The sequence below is a fragment of the Culex quinquefasciatus genome, chromosome 3 (assembly GCF_015732765.1).
Source record: "Culex quinquefasciatus strain JHB chromosome 3, VPISU_Cqui_1.0_pri_paternal, whole genome shotgun sequence".
NCBI classification, from domain to species: Eukaryota; Metazoa; Arthropoda; class Insecta; order Diptera; family Culicidae; genus Culex; species Culex quinquefasciatus.
This window is the reverse complement of record NC_051863.1, coordinates 112,271,087-112,290,521: the sequence shown is the minus strand read 5'-3', so window position 1 is coordinate 112,290,521 and position 19,435 is coordinate 112,271,087. Positions and strand designations below refer to the sequence as shown.

The 19,435-nt window shown below is 43.5% G+C and overlaps 1 protein-coding gene across 1 annotated transcript; it reads left to right on the top strand.

Moving 5' to 3' along the window:
* The first annotated feature begins 814 nt into the window (after window positions 1–814).
* On the top strand, window positions 815–8,248 carry LOC6050894. The gene is given in 12 exon segments (XM_038261116.1): window positions 815–1,778; window positions 1,833–1,934; window positions 1,986–2,334; window positions 2,337–2,612; window positions 2,670–2,837; window positions 2,840–2,912; window positions 2,972–3,166; window positions 3,850–3,889; window positions 5,938–6,543; window positions 6,606–7,061; window positions 7,117–7,744; window positions 7,803–8,248. Coding segments are annotated over 12 exon segments (4,221 nt in total). The 5' UTR covers window positions 815–896.
* Window positions 8,249–19,435: the final 11,187 nt, after the last annotated feature.

The following is a 19,435-nucleotide window of genomic DNA, read 5'->3' as shown; positions in this document are numbered from 1 at the left end:
AAAGCAGTTCATTGACCGATGATGCAAGAGAGCTATTTTTGCATTTTTATAATTGGTTTGCGTGTCTGAAATCGAAGACGTTTATCATTCGAATTGTGTTTTAGAATGACCTTGCGGGACATCTCGTATCGAAAATCCACGAAATTTCTAAATAGTGGGAGGAAAATTTTCTTTTTAATCTCTGTGTTTTTAATCTTAAAGCTGAATTTTAGAAAATGAATTGAAATGTTTTTGCAGAAAAGTAATACTGAGCAATCCTATGAGAAATGAGCTGCCTCTGATCGCATAAATGTCCCACATGAATTTTCATTGCTTTTGAGTTATTTATGCAGTTTTGTTCAAGATTGTGTGATCTTTCAGAAAATCCTATAACATCCAGCACTTTTTTCTAGAAATCAGGAGGAAATCCAGTTTTTTCGTGAAAACATAACACGTAGCTTTATGTGTGGGCCAAACTTCAAATGCGTTTTTCTCAGCTTGCTGTTTTTTCATATGGGACATTTATGCGAACATGGGCAGTGACCTTTTTCAAATAATAATTATTGTATTTTTAATGTGGCTGAAACTTTTGAGGTGCCTATCAGAACAAATAATAACTACACAAGATAAACATGATTTTCTTTTATTTTATTTGCTTCTTAGTAACAACGACCATGACTAATCCTAGTTCATTTATAGCGATATTTGCTATATACACTAGAACAAAATTGCGGTTTTTCTATCGCATGCTCTAATATGGTTTCATGACCGATTGAAGATCAATGACACTTCTAAGCCCTGTCAACATTATAATATAAAAGTGCAGCATAACTTCGATTGAATGCAGTTTTGCAGCAGATCTTCTAATAGTGAAGTTTATTTTTCCCGCTCAAAATACACCAACCTTGCTCAGCAAGATGTCTGACTGGAAGACGGGTTTTCTGTGTCTTATGACACGCCCTTGGGAACCGCTGTTCTATCCCAGGTACGGTGGCAAAACGTACATGTCGCTGCCGGAGAGCTACTTCAGCGACCGTTACCGTCCCATTGCCGGCTCGATTGCTGATCGTTTTGGAAGTACGACCCCGTACCACGTGAACGTCAAACAAACGGAACTTCCCGATTTGAGCTACGCGGAGGCCGTTCCGAGGCATGCGTTCTACAATTTGTTCAGCACTGCCCAGCGACGGATCGCTGGTAAGCTGGTGGAGGACTTTATGAAGCAGCCCGACCCGGAAACGTTGCTATCGGTGGCCTCGTACGCCAGAGATCGACTGAATCCAACGTTGTTTCAGTACGCGCTCTCGGTTACGCTGCTGCACCGGAAGGACACCGGGCAGGTTTCGATGCCATCGCTGCTGGAACTGTTCCCTCAGCGATTCATTGATCCACTGGCACTTCCTAAGCTGCGCGAGGAAGGTTTCATTGTTGATCTGCCCCAACGGATGGCCATTGAGATACCGATGAACTTTACGGCGTCGGAGGCCGAGCTCGAGCAACGGGTTGCGTACTTCCGGGAGGATATCGGCGTGAATCTGCATCACTGGCATTGGCATCTGGTGTACCCCATGGATGGTCCGCTTGAGGTGGTTCGGAAAGATCGTCGTGGGGAGTTGTTCTATTACATGCATCGTCAGATGGTTGCCCGTTACAGCGCTGAACGTTACTGTAACTTTTTGCCCCCGATTCAACCGTTGAACAACTTTAGAATGCCGATTGGCGAAGCTTACTTTCCGAAGATTTTGAACTCTGCTTTGAACCGGACGTTTTCATCAAGACCGAAAGATTTTGTTCCAAGTGTAAGTGCAGTTATTCTATCCTTTTGAGTCGATTTAATTATTTCGTTTTTACAGCACGTGAATCGACCGGCAGATGACGCGGTCGGAACTATTTTGGAAGTTGAAACGTGGCTTCGTCGTTACTTCGAAGCTGTTGATTCCGGTGCAGTACTATTGGTAAGCTTGATACACATATTCCTAGCATGTATCTGATAAATTTCATTTCAGCCAAATGGTGAGCGGCTCACGTTGGACGAAACAGCTGGCATTGATATTATTGGGAATCTGCTGGAGAACACCATCCTCTCGGTTAACATTCCGCATTACGGTAACATCCACTCGCTGCTGCACGTAATCATAGCGTACATCCACGATCCGGACAACGTGTACCTGGAAGGGCCTGCTCCAATGGGCGACACAGCTACGGCAATGCGTGATCCCGTGTTCTACCGCTTGCATCTGTTTGTAGATGATCTGCTTGAACACTACAAACGAAAGTTGATCCCGTACAGCATGCAAGAGTTGGGATTCCCTGGCATCACCATTCGAGATGTTTCCGTTCAAATCAGTACAGGAAAGCTGCGGTTAATCGTTTGCTAACCTACTGGCAACGATCCCAGGTTGATCTGGGTGTTGGACTCGACTTTGGTCCCCAAGGAAGCGTTCTGGCTACGTTCACTCATCTTCAGCATGCCCCGTTCGTCTATCGGATCAACGTGGTTAACGATATGCAGAAAAACAGACGTGGCACTGTTCGAATCTTCCTCGCACCGATTTACCAAGGATTTGGAGAACCACTTACGTTCGATAAGCAACGTCGATTTGTCATCGAGTTGGATAAGTTTACGGTCAATCGTAAGTGTTAACGTTGCTTTTCAACTTCCCTATAATTGCTACAATCTACTCAAACAGTGATCCCCGGGATGAACAACATCACGCGACGTTCGGACGAGTCGAGCGTGACGATTCCCTTCGAGAGGAGCTTCCAACGCAAGGACGTGGCGTTCTTCCCTGGGACCGAACGTCAGCAGTTTTGTAACTGTGGCTGGCCGGATCATATGCTGCTGCCGAAGGAAACGCCGAAGGAGTGCCTTATGATTTGTTTGTCATGGTTTCGGACTACAAAAATGATACCGTCAATCAAAAGTTTGATGAGTGAGTGAACCTTGTAAATGGTTTTAATTGCGTAAGAAGTTAATTGTTTGATCTTACAGGACGGACTGCAATGATTCTCACTCGTATTGCGGATTACGAGATCGACTTTATCCGGATCGTCGAGCCATGGGATTTCCATTCGATAGGACTGTGCCGAAGGACGTGCTTCATATGGAGGACTTTACGAAGCAGTTTTCCAACATGAAACGAACGGTTGTGGAAGTTCGCTTCACTAACACGGTTATCTCGAAAACGTAATCACTGGACTAGCACATGACATGTTTGCTTTGAGACTCAATAAACATAATGGATTGCAAATAATTTGTCCTGATCATAGATTTATTTGGATGACCAAAGATTGATCCTTTCAGACTACATTTTTTTTAAATAAAATTCAGCTGTTTTTCTAAATACAAAATCATGGAAGTATAAGACCCACGACACCAGGGTGACCTGGTTAAAATTTACTCTGGATATAAGTATTTCCTTTTCCTATCCCCTTCCTTAAGCAATATTAGTAGGTTTTTTTGTTAGCTTTTTCCTGCTCCCGATAACACTTCTTCCAAATTTAAAATTATCAATTGATGCTAATGTGTTATTTATAGTTGTAAGGACATCCATAACTCTATAATTTGTAACTAAGATACAAAATCTGTAGATGATAAGTACAAAAATAAACAACAAATTGTATTGAAAATCATGGAAGGAGGCGCATGGTGCATTACCTTTAGTGTAAACTTTCAAAAAGTCTTTTTAGTCCATTTTTTTAAATTTAGTACCAGGCGTCCCCATCTAAAAAAAATCAAATCAAATTATTCGCTCTACACCATTGCCTTGGCGTTCTCGATTGCCAGATTCCTACTCGTAACTAGGTGTCCGAAGGCTTGATTGTTGAGGCAATTGCAAACCTCTTTTTCAACCTCTTTTTATTCCTTAGCTTCCACCCACCCCGGAATCGAACTGTCGACATTTGGATTGTGAGTCCAACTGCCAACCAGCGACTCCACCGAGACAGGACCCAGGAGACGACTCCTACACCTGGATTTAGCTAACAACCTAGGTTAGACCGGGACCGTCCGACGGAAGGCGTGATCAGACATATCTCGTCTCGAAAAATGCCACCGGGACCTTCTGGGATCGAACCTAGGCCGACTGTGTGATAGGAAATCACGCTTACCCCTACATCACGTGTCCCGGCGTCCCCATTAAGTGTGAAACATTTTTTTTTCGAAAATCCATAGAATATTTTGAATCGTACATACTCTTTAATCAGGATGGTGAAACAAAAGTCTATTTTTGGACGATGACTCAGAACTTTTACACTCCTGCACTATAAAAAACCATATGGCAGCACGATGTAACGCCACGTCCCTATTGGTCATACATTTTTTTAACAGAAACACAGCAAAAAAATCCGTGTAAAATCGCATGTAAAAGCATGACCATCACTAGGGTTAGTGAATTTTCACGATTTCGCCGAGAGCGTGAAAATCGTGAAATTTGAAGATTTCCGTGTAATCCCGTGAAATTTATCAATTTTCTCAAATTAATTCATTAAAATAACAGCATAATAAATATTTCATTCATAAATTTCATTAGATTTCAATTGAAAAGCATTTGAAGAATTGTTAGCAAAACAAATATTAACATGAAATTGATACAACATTTACTGATAAGTGAATGCTGCGAACATTTAAACAATGTTAACAAAAATTATTCAAAGAAAAAAGAAATATTCTCGGATTTTTTTTTGTCTCTTTCAACCAATACTTGTTAAAATTGACTAAACAAGCTATTGTGATTTTTTTAAAGATTGCACAGATTTTTTTCAGTTGTATTGATTTTTTTTAGAAATCAATTAATAGCAAACAATCCTTTAAAAGTTACAATCAGTGAAAATAGTCGTCTTTCCCTTTTTTCCGGTCAATGATATAACCAGAGGAGCAAAAAAAATATGTTGAAAAATGTAATTCCATCAGAGTACTTTTTGTAAGTCTTACATAAAATACACGTTTTCGCATAAAATATTACATGCTTTTTCTCACAAAGGTGATGTGCACGCTTTTGCATGCGATTTTACCACCGGATTTTTTGCTGTGAGCAACACGAAGGGAAGTTCGATTTCTTCGATATTGAACAACATTTTAATCTGCTGTAACTTTGTTTTCTTGAATATTTAGTCAAAATTGGATGTAACGTTGAAAATTGCTCAAAAAAAATCTGAGTTTATTGCATAACGAACACTGATTCTATAGAAATTTGTTCTTTCAAAGATGCCTTGAAAAGTCGAAGGGAATTTTCATCTTCAAAAAACCTTTCAACATAATTTAGTTAAATGTTTTAAGTTGGAGAAGGGTGACAAATATAATAGTGATTTGTTTTTTATTGGATATGTTAATATGCAAGTGTGAACTTTCCATAAAAACAAGAAAGCTCGGAATATCCGAATTTTGATCATTAATCACAGCTTTCATAAAATGTTTTGGACTATTTCAAAGTGATAAATAGCTAATATAAAACTAAGCAAGCCACTCTCTACTGTTGATGTACATATTAACAAATATTGTTTGAATAGCGGAAAGCTGCTAAAGTGACGAGAATAGAACAAAAAAGTGACGAAAATGGGTATATTTTGCCTGTTTTAAATGTCGGTTATGTCTCTTTATTGCTTATTGACTACAATTACAATGACATTGAGTTGATAAAGTAAAACCTTTAAATCTGAAGCATGAATGTTTACCATTTTATGCTTGAGTTAAAAGTTAAGTTTTTGTTTGTAACTTGAAATTTTAAACAAAAAAAAAATCGTATTTATCTTTGCTAACTTTTTGATTATACCAATCATAAAATTGCAGTCGAATTTTGCACTTTGAACTAATCTTATCAGTGTCGCGTTGTCACAAATATGCAAGAAATTTAGACGATGCGCGAGACGATGCTAAACCACAAACCGCATAAACAACGAAATTTTTCGTTCTAGCTTAAATTTGCGGTCAAACTGCTCAGCTCGGTCCCGCTATAAAAGCATCACTCGCGATCATTTCTAATCATACCGAATCGAGTGCTTCTCCAAGATACACAACCAACCAGTGTTCGCGCAATGGCCACCTCCGGAAACCGTAAACTGCTCGCGCTGCTGCAGCGCCCTCTGGAACCGACCTTCTACCCGAAGGACGATGGAAAGACCGTGATCGATCTGCCGGAGAACTACCTCACCGAGCGGTACCGTCCAATTGGTGAGGCGCTGCAGAACCGTTTCGGCAACGATGCGGACAACCGTATTCCGGTCCGTAACGTCGGAACACCGAACATTGCCTTCGCGGAGGTCATCGATCGTCGTGGGGGATTCTCGCTGTTCAACGCTAAGCACCGCAAGATCGCCGGAGACTTGATCGCGCTGTTCTTGAACCAGCCCGATGTGGAGTCGCTGATGAGTGTTGCGTCGTACTCTCGCGACCGGTTGAACCCGGTGCTGTTCCAGTACGCTCTGGCGGTCGCCATCCAGCATCGGCCGGACACCAAGGATTTGAACATCCCATCGTTCTTGGAGCTGTTCCCGGACTCGTTTGTGGATCCGTCTGTCTTTCCGAAGCTTCGTGAGGAAGGTGCCGTCGTTCAGCAGGAGAATCGGGTGAGTGGTTTGATGGTAGCTTTTTGCGGAGTTTAATATTAACTTAAATTTGATTGGGGTAGATGACGATCGACATTCCGTCGAACTTTACCGCTTCGGATCGCGAAGACGAGCAGCGGTTGGCGTTCTTCCGTGAGGATATCGGTGTGAATCTACACCACTGGCACTGGCATTTGGTGTACCCGGGTGATGGTCCGGACGCGGTTGTGCGCAAGGATCGTCGTGGTGAGCTGTTCTATTACATGCATCAGCAGTTGATCGCCCGTTACAACGTTGAACGTTTCTGTGCCAAGCTGAGCCGCGTGCAGCCGTTGAACAACCTGCGACAGCCACTCCCCGAGGGTTACTTCCCGAAGATTATCCGAAGCTCGAACAGCCGTGCGTTCCCACCGCGTCCACAGAACCAGGTGTTGAGGGACATCAACCGCGTGGATGACGATGTTATCTTCAGCATCAGCGATCTGGAGCGCTGGGGAAGCCGAATTGCGGAGAGCATCGATTCTGGTTTCGTTCTTGGGGTAAGAATACTTGAATTATGGGTTTTACGATTGGTTACGACTTTAAATGTTTCAGCAAAACGGCCAACGAATTCAATTGACCGAAGCCAACGGCACTGACATACTTGGAAACATTATGGAACCTTCGAGTCTGTCCGTCAACAGACAGTACTATGGAAGTTACCACGGCGATCTTCACAACGTGGTTGCCTACAGCCACGATCCGGACAACCGTTTCCTGGAAGGATATGGCGTGGTGGGAGAGTTCCAGACGGCTATGCGTGATCCTTCGTTCTACCGTCTGCACTGTGAAGTTGACAACATGTTCCACCGTCACAAGGCTACCCTCCCGGCTTATCCAGCCAACCAGCTCAACTACAACGGAATCCAGATCCAATCCCTTGCCGTTCAGCTGAATCGTCCGAATGCGCCGCAAAACGTTCTGCTCACCTACTGGCAACGCACCCAGGTTGATCTGGCCACCGGACTGGACTTTGGCCCGCAAGGAAACGTGTTCGCTTCGTTCACCCATCTTCAGCATGCTCCGTTTACTTTCCGTCTGTCCGTGAACAACACCAGTGGAGCTGCTCGCCGCGGTACCTGCCGTATCTTCATCGGTCCTAAGGCCGACGAACGTAACACGCCTCTGACCTACAAGGAGCAACGTATCCTGATGGTGGAACTTGACAAATTTACCGTGACTCGTAAGTTGATGTCAGGTTTGTTGAAGATCATAACTAAACGCCCCTTTTCTTATTACAGTCAACCCCGGAACCAACAACATCGTTCGCCGCTCGGAGCAATCCAGCGTGACCATCCCGTACGAGAGGACGTTCCGTTCGGCTGCCGTTTCGAGCCAACAAGGTACGGAGGTTTACCGGTTCTGCAACTGCGGATGGCCCCACCATCTGCTGATCCCGAAGGGTACTCCCGAGGGACTCCGGTTTGACCTGTTTGCGATGATTTCGGACTACAGTGGTGACACCGTTAACCAGGAGTTTGACGAGAATGTCAACTGCAACGACTCGCACTCGTTCTGTGGACTGCGCGATCAGCTGTACCCAGATCGTCGTCCCATGGGCTATCCGTTCGATCGTAACGCTGCCACCAGCATTCGTACGCTGCAGGACTTTACGCGCCCGAACAGCAACATGGCGCTCACCGATGTGCAGGTTAAGTTCACCAACACCGTCATTGCCAGAACTTAGATCATTACTCAAATCAAACCCGAGAACTTTTATTGGCCACAGCATTTTCTTACTTGTCTTTTCTCATAGAAATAAATAATTCAATTTTATGCTCAAAACTATCACCATTTTAAAATTAGTCAGTGAATATCACCCTTCTACCGATAACATCTCACGTGTCACGCTTTCTCACTCTCACTCTCTTTCTTGTGGTCCCGTGCTCTCGCAGCATCTCGTGGACCAACTTTCTCTCTGTTGTTATCATTACCAGCACAATGTGATAACAATGCGACATAGTCTCTCTGTGGGGTCCACATGGCACAGTGCGATAAGAGAGAGCAAGTATAACCTCTCATCTGTGGGGGACTTTCTCTCACGGCAAACGGCTAATGAATGAGGTTCACGATTAACGTGTTGGAAAAGTGTGCGGTTTTTGAGGTGGTTTGCGATGTATTTATTTGTCCGGCATCAGAAACTCTGGAGAACATTGCGTTAAAAAGTTGGATCTCCAGAAAAAAAAGATTTAATTTACAGATTATAATTACATTTTTTATAAATAAAAAAAACAAATTATTATTATTACAGCATTGCCTTGGCGTTCTCGATTGCGAGATTCCTACTCGAAACTAGGTGTCCGAAGGCTTGGGTGTTGAGGCAATTGTAAACCACTTTTTACACCTTAGCTTCCATCCACCCCGGGATTCGAACTGACGACCTTTGGATTGTTAGTCCAACTGCCTACCAGCGACTCCACCGAGGCAGTACCCAGAGAGACGACTCCTACACCTGGATTAAGTTTACGACCTAACCTCTAGGCTAGACCGGGGCCAACATTTACTTCCCCGGCTGACGGAAGGCGAGATCAGAAAAATCTCGTCCCGGAAAATGCCACCGGGACTTTCTGGGATCGAACCCAGGCCGACTGTGTGAGAGGCAATCACGCTTACCCCTACACCGCGGATCCCGGTTCATTAGTTTTCAAAGCGGAATAAAAAAATGTAAAGAAATTATTGCTCCGGATTCCGGACGAATACACCCAAAACTGGGCAGCGCTTCACGGACACAGAGAACACAGCTCGAGATGTGTGAGGGAATTATTCCCTCGTAGTTCATAATTCCATAATTCCGAGTCAAGAGAATCGTTCCCTCAAAATTTATTGAAGGCTCAGTGCCAAAATCGAGAGATTAATGCTACCAACTCACACCACCAAAACAAATTAGTTCATTCGCTAATTGAAACAATAAATCTCCAACAAGTGTCATACATTGACATATCTGGAGTTTTTTTTAAAAGGTCCAATAAACCAAATTTTCAGTTTTTGTTTTTTGGGTGTTTTTTAATACCCATGACGCAAGGCGGTTTCAAAAACACCCAAAAAGCAAAAACTGGAAATTTGGTTTGTTGGACCTTTTCAAAAAAAAACTCCAGATATAATCAATCCAAGTTCACCAAGCTGTGGTGGCCGAGTCTGTTGAGTCATTGGGTTAGTATGTCAAAGGTCTATGGTTCGATTCCCATAGTTGACACTTTTGGTTTTATGTATGATTTATGATGATTTAATGGTTACGAACTTTTTTTGCGCAAATGGACCTCGAGAGAATAATTCTCTCGCACATCTCGAGCTGTGTTCTCTGTATCTGTAAAAGGTACCCGTATTCTCTCGTCTCGAGGCCATTATTCTCTCGGACTACCGCTGCCCTGTTTTGGGTGTACACACACACACACACAGTTAAAGACCGAGTGAATAGTCCTTCCGAATTGAAAAGCGGAAAGTAGTTACTATTTAAAAGTAAGTAAATCTTTCCCTGTTCCTGAGGGGAACACCCGTGAAGAGTATCGGGGCCGGCATTTACAAAGCGGATTTAGTGACAGTTTATTAATCAATTTAATGTTAACATGTTAAGGTTAATGTTAACACTCCATAGGCTGTTGCCTAAGGTGTCGTGATAAGGTCCAGTTTGTGACGATACACTACCTTCCCTTTACTAAGCAATCGATTCCAGAAGGGAAAAGATCACCAGTTGTGTTGGTCCGAGCCGGGATTTGAACCCCGATCTACCGCTTACGAGGCGGAAGTGTTACCACTGGGCTACGTGGCTCGGTTACTATTTGCAAGAGTGTAACCTCTCAACGCACGTCAGTAAAGGAATAATGCAACACGCGACAAAATTTTGAGGCTAGGAATATTGACAGGCATGGCTTCGTAAAGTATTCGCCTCCTTTTCTCTCCCACAGAAAACTAGGGACAATGTAGCTGTCAAACTAGGCCAAACTGTTAGTCACTCACAAAATGAACTTTGAGTGATTTGAGTTCATTTCTGACGTCACGATTTTCTCCTCTATTCAGGAAAGTAGTTCTTTATAAAAGGAGAAAAGCTCGGAACTTAACCTCAAAGGTAAACAACCGAATGAACTTTTTTGACAGGTGTCAGTTCCGGCACTTAGCAATTAAAATTATAATTTTGTTCCGGTTGGTCCGTTTCTCATGGACACAAACACTCCTGGTCACGGGGCAAGGACACGGCCACGGAAATGGCCAGGAACAGCCACCTACACGGCCAGGACACGAAAACGGCCAGAAGCACGGGCACGAACACGGGCAGGAGTCCGGACAAGGACACGGCCTAGAACACGGCCACGGGAACGACCAGGAACAGTCAACTACGTGGTCAGGTGCACGTACACGAACACGGCCAGAAGCACGGACAATCACACGAGCACTAATACGGAAAAATACTCGGATTATGACGTTTCGCGTAATCGGAAGCAAATTCAAATTCAAAAAAATGCTAAGTCCCGATTTGACACCTGTCAAACCACTCAAATGGCACTCACAAAATGAATACTGAGTTCTTTGAGTTCATTTGCTACGTCACGGTTTTCTTGCCTATTAAAGTGCCTAATAGAAACTGAGGACAAGGCACTCAAAATGCAATGCCACTCACAGTTGGTCACTCAAAATTTACCAAGCGTTTAAATGGAAGGTGTTCATTTTTTGACAAAACCTATGGAAGAAGTAGAGATTGTAAGCACCTTATTTGTGAGATCTTGGAGGTGCTCATTTTTTTACAGAAAATCGCTGGGTTCTCAGTTTCTCGTGTCCCCACTTTCTATTAGGCACTTTACACCCAAAACAGGCAGCGCTAGTCCGAGAGAATGATGGTCTCGAGTCGAGAGAATAGTGGTACCATTCACGGACGCGGAGAACACAGCTCGAGATGGGCGATAGAACTATTCTCTCGAGGTTCATTTGCAAAAAAAAGTTCATCCGTCAAACAAAAAACCAAAAGTGTCGATAACGGGAATCGAACCAGAGACCTTTGACAAACCAATCCAATGACTTAGCTGCCTCGGCCACCACAGCTTGGTGACCATGAAGAAGTCAGAAGTCGATGTATGACACTTGTTGGAGATTTATTGATTCAACTAACGAATGAACTCATTTGTTATGATGGTGTGAGTTGGTACCATTATTCTATCGATTTTGGCACTGAGCCCTCAATAAATTTTGAGAGAACGATTATCTCGATTCTGAATTTTGGGTGTAGTAGTTACTATTGCCGTTCAAGAGCCAAACGACATGCGACACCTAGTGTTGAGTAGCAGAACAGAGCGAAGAATGTCGATTGAAATTTCCGCCCTTTGAGGTTATGTATGCGAATTCTGTTTTGTTAAATTCCAGCGTTCAAAACAACTTTTGAGCAAAAATTCGAGCTGATGCTTTGTTAACTTTTGATGCTCTATCATTTTCAACAATATATATTTTTTTCAAAATTATTTTTTTTCCAAATTTTTTTTATTGCGTTAATTTATAGAGGGCAAAAAGTTTACACTTGTACTGCTTGAATTTTTTCTCAAAAGTTGTTCTAAGAGCTGTAAATTCAATTTTTCAAAATTTACCAAGGAAGGTGTTCATTTTTTGACAAAACCTATGGAAGAAGAAGAGATTGTATGCACCTTATCTGTAAGATCTTGGAGGTGCTAAATTTTTGACAGATAATCGCTGGGTTCTCAGTTTCTCGTGTCCTCACTTTCTATTAGGCACTTTAGTTACTATATTTGCGCTTACAACAACAAATCGTGTTCATTCGTTCATTGAAACAGTTCATCCGACTGGGTGGCTTATATTGACCCTTTTTTTAAGAACTTTTTGGAAAATGAACCCCATGAAGGTAATACTCTCGACCATTTCTGGATTATCTTCTCCGTCCGTATACCGTACCGTAATATGGGCTGAATCGGGACTACAGTCTGAATAGGGACAGCAGTTTTTAGAGAACTTAAAGCTTTTAAATTTGGAAAAGAATGTATACATTTTGTTGGCATGAGTCTGTTCTAACCGAAACCAACTAGAAAAATCAAAATATTGTGCTCCAACATGGTTAAAACTGCTCTCCCAATTCTCCCAATGTGTCCCGATTGAACCCAGTTTACGGTACCTCTTTACTACCAAACCGTGCTCTTTATCCTCTCGTATGCCAATGCCCAGTTCTGAGTGTTGTGGGTTCTGGGTGTACACATTTGATGAAAGTTAACCGACTCCAGCTTTGAGGATTCTGCCATTCCGGTTCGGATTTTGGATGCTCAGAACTTGTCAATTCTGACGCTGACTTAAGGCCCAAAAAAATCACTCATCGACTCCAACTTGGTAGCCCTTTGTTTTTAAGACAAGTTTACAGTTTGGCACACCGCTTTCTGTTTGTTTGGTTCACTATACCCACTTTGCCCATCCATCGAAAGCCCCATCCAGATAAACAGCATACTCCAGCAGCAGCTGCTGCAAGGTTTACCGTCGTATTGCACCGGTGCGGTGAACTCAAACAGTCAGCTTCCGAATAGCAGTGGGAATTCAAGGATTCGCATTCGTAACGTCGTAACAGACTCAGGTTTATCTTTGTCTTTAGATGATATCAGTCGGATGAATCGAATGTTTACTAGGGTTGTACTCCGTACTATCTGGAATCGCAAGAGAACGAGAGTATATTGTAAAATTCAAGAGAAACCGAGAGCGAACTTCAATGAGAGAACGGTTCATCTCGTGCTCGGTGCCAGAGCAGGGATGCCAGGTCTGGTGGAAGTCGAATCCGTAGACTTGTTAAAAAATCCAGGTGGTTGGTGTCTTGGGAACCCAAAATATTTTTATTCTAGCTAGGGGTTATAGTATTTCCCAAACAAATAGTTTTCTTTTTAAAGTTTTTTTCACTAAAATTGAATTAAGGTTTTATCAAGATCAACAAAAAATTATTTTCAAATTTCATGCCTAATTTTACTATATTTCCACAGTTGTGCTAGTGTACATAAACTACAAAATATAAATGATTTTTCGAAAATATGTTTTTTCATGATTTTATGTGCATATGTCCGTTATGATGGTTATGATACATTGTGCCGTGACAGAATGACGTTTCTTTTTTTTCAGTTTTTTGCTGTAACTCGGAAATTTCAAAGAAAACATCCTCAATATTGTTACAGATTCTGAAAGTAAATATTATATTCTATTTTCTGGACATGATATGCTTTGGAAAAATGTATCCTGACTACCGGATATGTTTCAGGATTCCAACATATCTTTCGCCATTAAATCAAGTTTTAAAATTTTCCTACTGGTATACTAGCCCGGAGAATGTGTCTTATAAACACAGGGAAATGTATTTTAATGTTGAGTTTATTGCACTCCTATTTTCAAGACAACTCTGATTTTTATTACAAAAAATGATTTACTATAATTTGTTAGGTACCCTATTTAGAAAAAATGGCAACATTATTGTGGTTTTTGCAATACAGTTAAACCTCGTATAAGAGCGCCTCGCATATGCAACTTTGCATATACGAGTCATTCCACCTGATTCGGTTTTGTCGCAAGAGTTGCATATGCGAGGTACAGGGCTTATGGGATTTTGGCTATATGGGAGACATAGGCTATATTTTTATAAAAAATCAACTAAACTATACAAATTTATAGTGTTTTGGAATCGTTATGAAGTCAGGTATACAGCTACACCAAATTTACATGGTTTACGATGTTCTAGGTCATCCAAAACTTCGTCAAGTTAAGGCCTATGTGTTCAACGCCGTACAAGTATGAGGTAGGCGATTTGACTGTGGTTTTTGACCACAGATCATATCCGGATAGCCTCAGGGAGGTTCAAGGACTAGTCTACCGATATGTGGTGATGTTCTGGGTCTTCTGTAGAGTCCCGGTAGTTACGACCGATGGGTCTACCGCCATAACACGGCAGAGGTCTGTGGTTTTTGACCTCAGATCATATCCAGATAGCCTCAGGGAGGTTCAGGGACTAGTCTACCGATATGTGGTGATGTTCTGGGTCTCCTGTAGAGTCCCGGGAGCTACGTCCGATGGGTCTACCGCCGTAACACGGCAGAGGTCAGTGTTTTTTGACCTCAGATCATATCCGGATAGCCTCAGGGGGGTTCAGGGACTAGTCTACCGATATGTGGTGATGTTCTGGGTCTCCTGTAGGGTCCCGGGAGCTACGTCCGATGGGTCTACCGCCGTAACACGGCAGAGGTCAGTGGTTTTCGACCTCAGATCATATCCGGATAGCCTCAGGGGGGTTCAGGGACTAGTCTACCGATATGTGGTGATGTTCTGGGTCTTCTGTAGAGTCCCGGGAGCTACGACCGATGGGTCTACCGCCGTAACACGGCAGAGGTCGGTGGTTTTTGACCTCAGATCATATCCAGATAGCCTCAGGGAGGTTCAGGGACTAGTCTACCGATTTGTGGTAATGTGCTGGGTCTTCTGTAGAGTCCAGCGAGCTACGGTCTACCGCCAATGGGTCTACCGCCGTAACAAGGCAGAAGTCGGTGGATTTTGACCTCAGATCATATCCGGATAGCCTCAGGAAGGTTCAGGGACCAGTCTACCGATGTGTGGTGATGTTCTGGGTCTTCTGTAGAGTCCCGGAAGTTACGGTCAATGGGGTTATCACCGTAGCTCGACAGAGGTCGGTGGTTTTTGACCTCAGATCATATCCAGATAGCCTCAGGGAGGTTCAGGGACTAGTCTACCGATATATGGTGATGTTCTGGGTCTCCTGTAGAGTCCCGGGAGGTACGACCGATGGGTCTACCGCCGTAACACGGCAGAGGTCGGTGGTTTTTTACCACAGATCATATCCGGATAGCCTCAGGGAGGTTCAGGAACTAGTCTACCGGTATGTGGTGATGTTCTGGGTCTTCTGTAGAGTCCCGGGAGTCACGGCCGATGACTCTACCATCGCAACAAGATAGAGGTCGGAGGTTTTCGACCTCAGTTTATATTCGAATAGCCTCAGATAGGTTAAGGGACTAGTCTACCGATATGTGGTGATGTTCTGGGTCTTCTGTAGAGTCCCAGGAGTAACGGCCGATGGCTCTACCACCGCAACAAGATAGAGGTCGGAAGTTTTTGACCTCAGATCATATTCAGATAGCTTCAGGGTGGTTCAGGGACTAGTCTACCGATGTGTGGTAATTTTCTGGGTCTTCTGTAGAGTCCTGGGAGCTACGGTCAATGGGTCTACAGCTGTAACACGGCAGAGGTCGGTAGATTTTGACCTCAGATCATACCCAGATAACCTCAGGGAGATTCAGTCACTATAGTCTACCGATATGTGGTAATGTGCTGGTTCTTCTGTAGAGTCCCGGAGCTACGGCCGATTGGTCTACCGCCGTAACAAGGCAAGGGGTCCCTGAGTCCCTGAACCTCCCTGAGGCTATCCGGATATGATCTGAGGTCTAAAACCACCGACCTCTGCCGTGCTACGGCGGTAGACCCATCGAACGTACCTCCCGGGATCTTACAAAAGACCTATCACATCGGTAGACTAGTCCCTGAACCTCCCTGAGGCTATCCGTATATGATCTGAGGTAAAAACCACCGACCTCTGTCGAGCTACGGTGATAAACCCATTGACCGTAACTCCCGGGACTCTACAGAAGACCCAGAACATCACCAAACATCGGTAGACTGGTCCCTGAACCTTCCTGAGGCTATCCGGATATGATCTGAGGTCAAAATCCACCGACTTCTGCCTTGTTACGGCGGTAGACCCATTGACCGTAGCTCCCGGGACTCTACAGAAGACCCAGCACATTACCACAAATCGGTAGACTATTCCCTGAACCTCCCTGAGGCTATCTGGATATGATCTGAGGTCAAAAACCACCGACCTCTGCCGTGTTACGGCGGTAGACCCATCGGTCGTAGCTCCCGGGACTCTATATGAGACCCAGAACATCACCACATATCGGTAGACTAGTCCCTGAACCTCCCTGAGGCTATCTGGATATGATCTGAGGTCAAAAACCACCGACCTCTGCCGTGTTACGGCGGTAGACCCATCGGTCGTAACTACCGGGACTCTACAGAAGACCCAGAACATCACCACATACCGGTAGACTAGTCCTTGAACCTCCCTGAGGCTATCTGGATATGATCTGTGGTAAAAAACCACCGACCTCTGCCGTGTTACGGCGGTAGACCGATCGGTCGTACATCCCGGGACTCTACAGAAGACCCAGAACATCACCACATACCGGTAGACTAGTCCCTGAACCTCCCTGAGGCTATCCGGATATGATCTGAGGTCAAAAACCACCGACCTCTGCCGTGTTACGGCGGTAGACCCATCGGTCGTAGCTCCCGGGACTCTACAGAAGACCCAGAACATCACCACATATCGGTAGACTAGTCCCTGAACCTCCCTGAGGCTATCTGGATATGATCTGAGGTCAAAAACCACCGACCTCTGCCGTGTTACGGCGGTAGACCCATCGGTCGTAGCTCCCGGGACTCTACAGAAGACCCAGAACATCACCACATATCGGTAGACTAGTCCCTGAACCTCCCTGAGGCTATCTGGATATGATCTGAGGTCAAAAACCACCGACCTCTGCCGTGTTACGGCGGTAGACCCATCGGTCGTAACTACCGGGACTCTACAGAAGACCCAGAACATCACCACATACCGGTAGACTAGTCCCTGAACCTCCCTGAGGCTATCCGGATATGATCTGTGGTAAAAAACCACCGACCTCTGCCGTGTTACGGCGGTAGACCCATCGGTCGTACCTCCCGGGACTCTACAGGAGACCCAGAACATCACCACATATCGGTAGACTAGTCCCTGAACCCCCCTGAGGCTATCCGGATATGATCTGTGGTCAAAAACCACAGTCAAACCGCCTACCTCATACTTGTACGGCGTTGAACACATAGGCCTTAACTTGACGAAGTTTCGGATGATCTAGAACATCGTAAACCATGTAAATTTGGTGTAGCTGTATAGCTGACTTCATAACGATTCCAAAACACTATAAATTTGTATAGTTTAGTTGATTTTTTTATAAAAATATAGCCCATGTCTCCCATATAGCCAAAATCCCATAAGCCCTGTACCTCGCATATGCGTGCTTCGCATAAGAAACCCCCATATGAGGTGCATATGCGAGGTTTAACTGTAAATCGAAATAACAGCGCGAGTGTTTTTCATCTCGCGAAGCAATTTTCTGTTGTTTCTTTTCTGAGTGTACCTCAAATGTCACACGCGAAACCAAAACAAAATTTCGCCGCGGCACCAAACTGAAATGTCGCCAGTTGAGCTGCGACAAGACTCGCGCCCGAGCTCGCGCCGCGTCTTACACGGAGCATGGAATCGATCACGAAAATCTACCGGAAATCGTTCTGTGAGCGTGGATTCGATCATCCGGATGGACCATTTCATGATGTCTAGCTTGGAGAGTACAATTACGGCGCTTTTGATTTTCAAATTGATGGCTGGGTCTTTCCATTTTGACGCTATAGAGCTTATTCAATCGACACCCACAACATCCCGCATCGGCAAAACCCTTCCGGTGAGAGGACACAACGGACCGGATTGAGGTCCTTCGACAATGAGGCCACTTATTTTTGTTTTATTCAGACGGTAATCGATCCGTAATCAGCAACTTAACCAAGACTTTTTTCCGTTTTGCGTCTTTTCCTGGAGCTGGAAACTGACTGAACTTCATAAATTACCCCAAATGAAACAGTTCTAGTGGTAGTAGAACTAAAAACCAAGATTTGAAACAATAATTTAATCTAAAGCATTCCATTTCCTTGGCAGACCAGAAAAGATCAGCCACGTTTTTCTCATCATCCAAAGCCGTCAAAACAAAAAAAAGCAAACACACTGATTCAAAATCACTTAAACATGCTTGACAGATATTTCGCGACAGAAAATCGTCGCGAGAGTTAAACTTGCTCAATTCGGTTTAGTGCCGCGGCGACAATAACATTGAATTTATGTGTATTACATAAAAAATATGTCCACAGTCTTATTCCCATCGAAGTTGACTTTATAGCTGTCGGCCACCATTGCTAGTACCAACCACTAGTGTCTTCCTTTTATCTACAAGGAGACTTCGCCGCCCTGGGCTCCTAAGTGTATGAAAGTATGGCACGGAGCGACGGCGCCGAATACCCATATTTACACAAAGAATTTTAGAGCGCCCGCCGCGGGATTCGAACCGGCGACCTCTGGATTGTGAGTCCAGTGCGCGGTCCAATTGATCCACACGGGCGGGTCTTATTCCCATCATTGATGTATAATTTGATAAACCTTCATAATACATATAATATTACTTAAATGACATTTGCAACGTTTTCAAGTGGTCAATAGTCGAAATTTTTTATCTTGCGAATGAACTATTCGATTGATTTGGTGTTTTCGGAAATGCATTTTACACCTGCCCAGCTGTTTTGCAATCATTAGTTTTAAAAATATCTAAGTACTGACGGTTTTTTTTTTCGCTGAAAAAAACTTTTGCAGTAATGTACAACGGAAATTCACTAAAAATCAAAATATTTTTTAATCGATCGCAGGCATGCTATATATGATTTTTAACTCTAACAAAAAAATTACCAAAATTTGCATTTAAATTTTTCCAAAAAAACGTATGTTTGGCCGTGACTTATACAATTTTCACACAAATTTTAAACATTTTCAACTGCATTTTTGAAAGTAGAATCGAAAAGTAGTTTTTAGAAATTTTGATAAAGATTTTAAAATGAAAAATTTTTCTTCATAAGTGTCCATTTCTTTTATTTTTTTTTAGTTTTTATTTAGGTACAATTTTTTATAAAATCGTCTAAAAAAACATTGTAGGTTTGTCTTTTCGTTCTTGCGATACAGCCACTTAAATATAAAAAATAAAAAAGATAG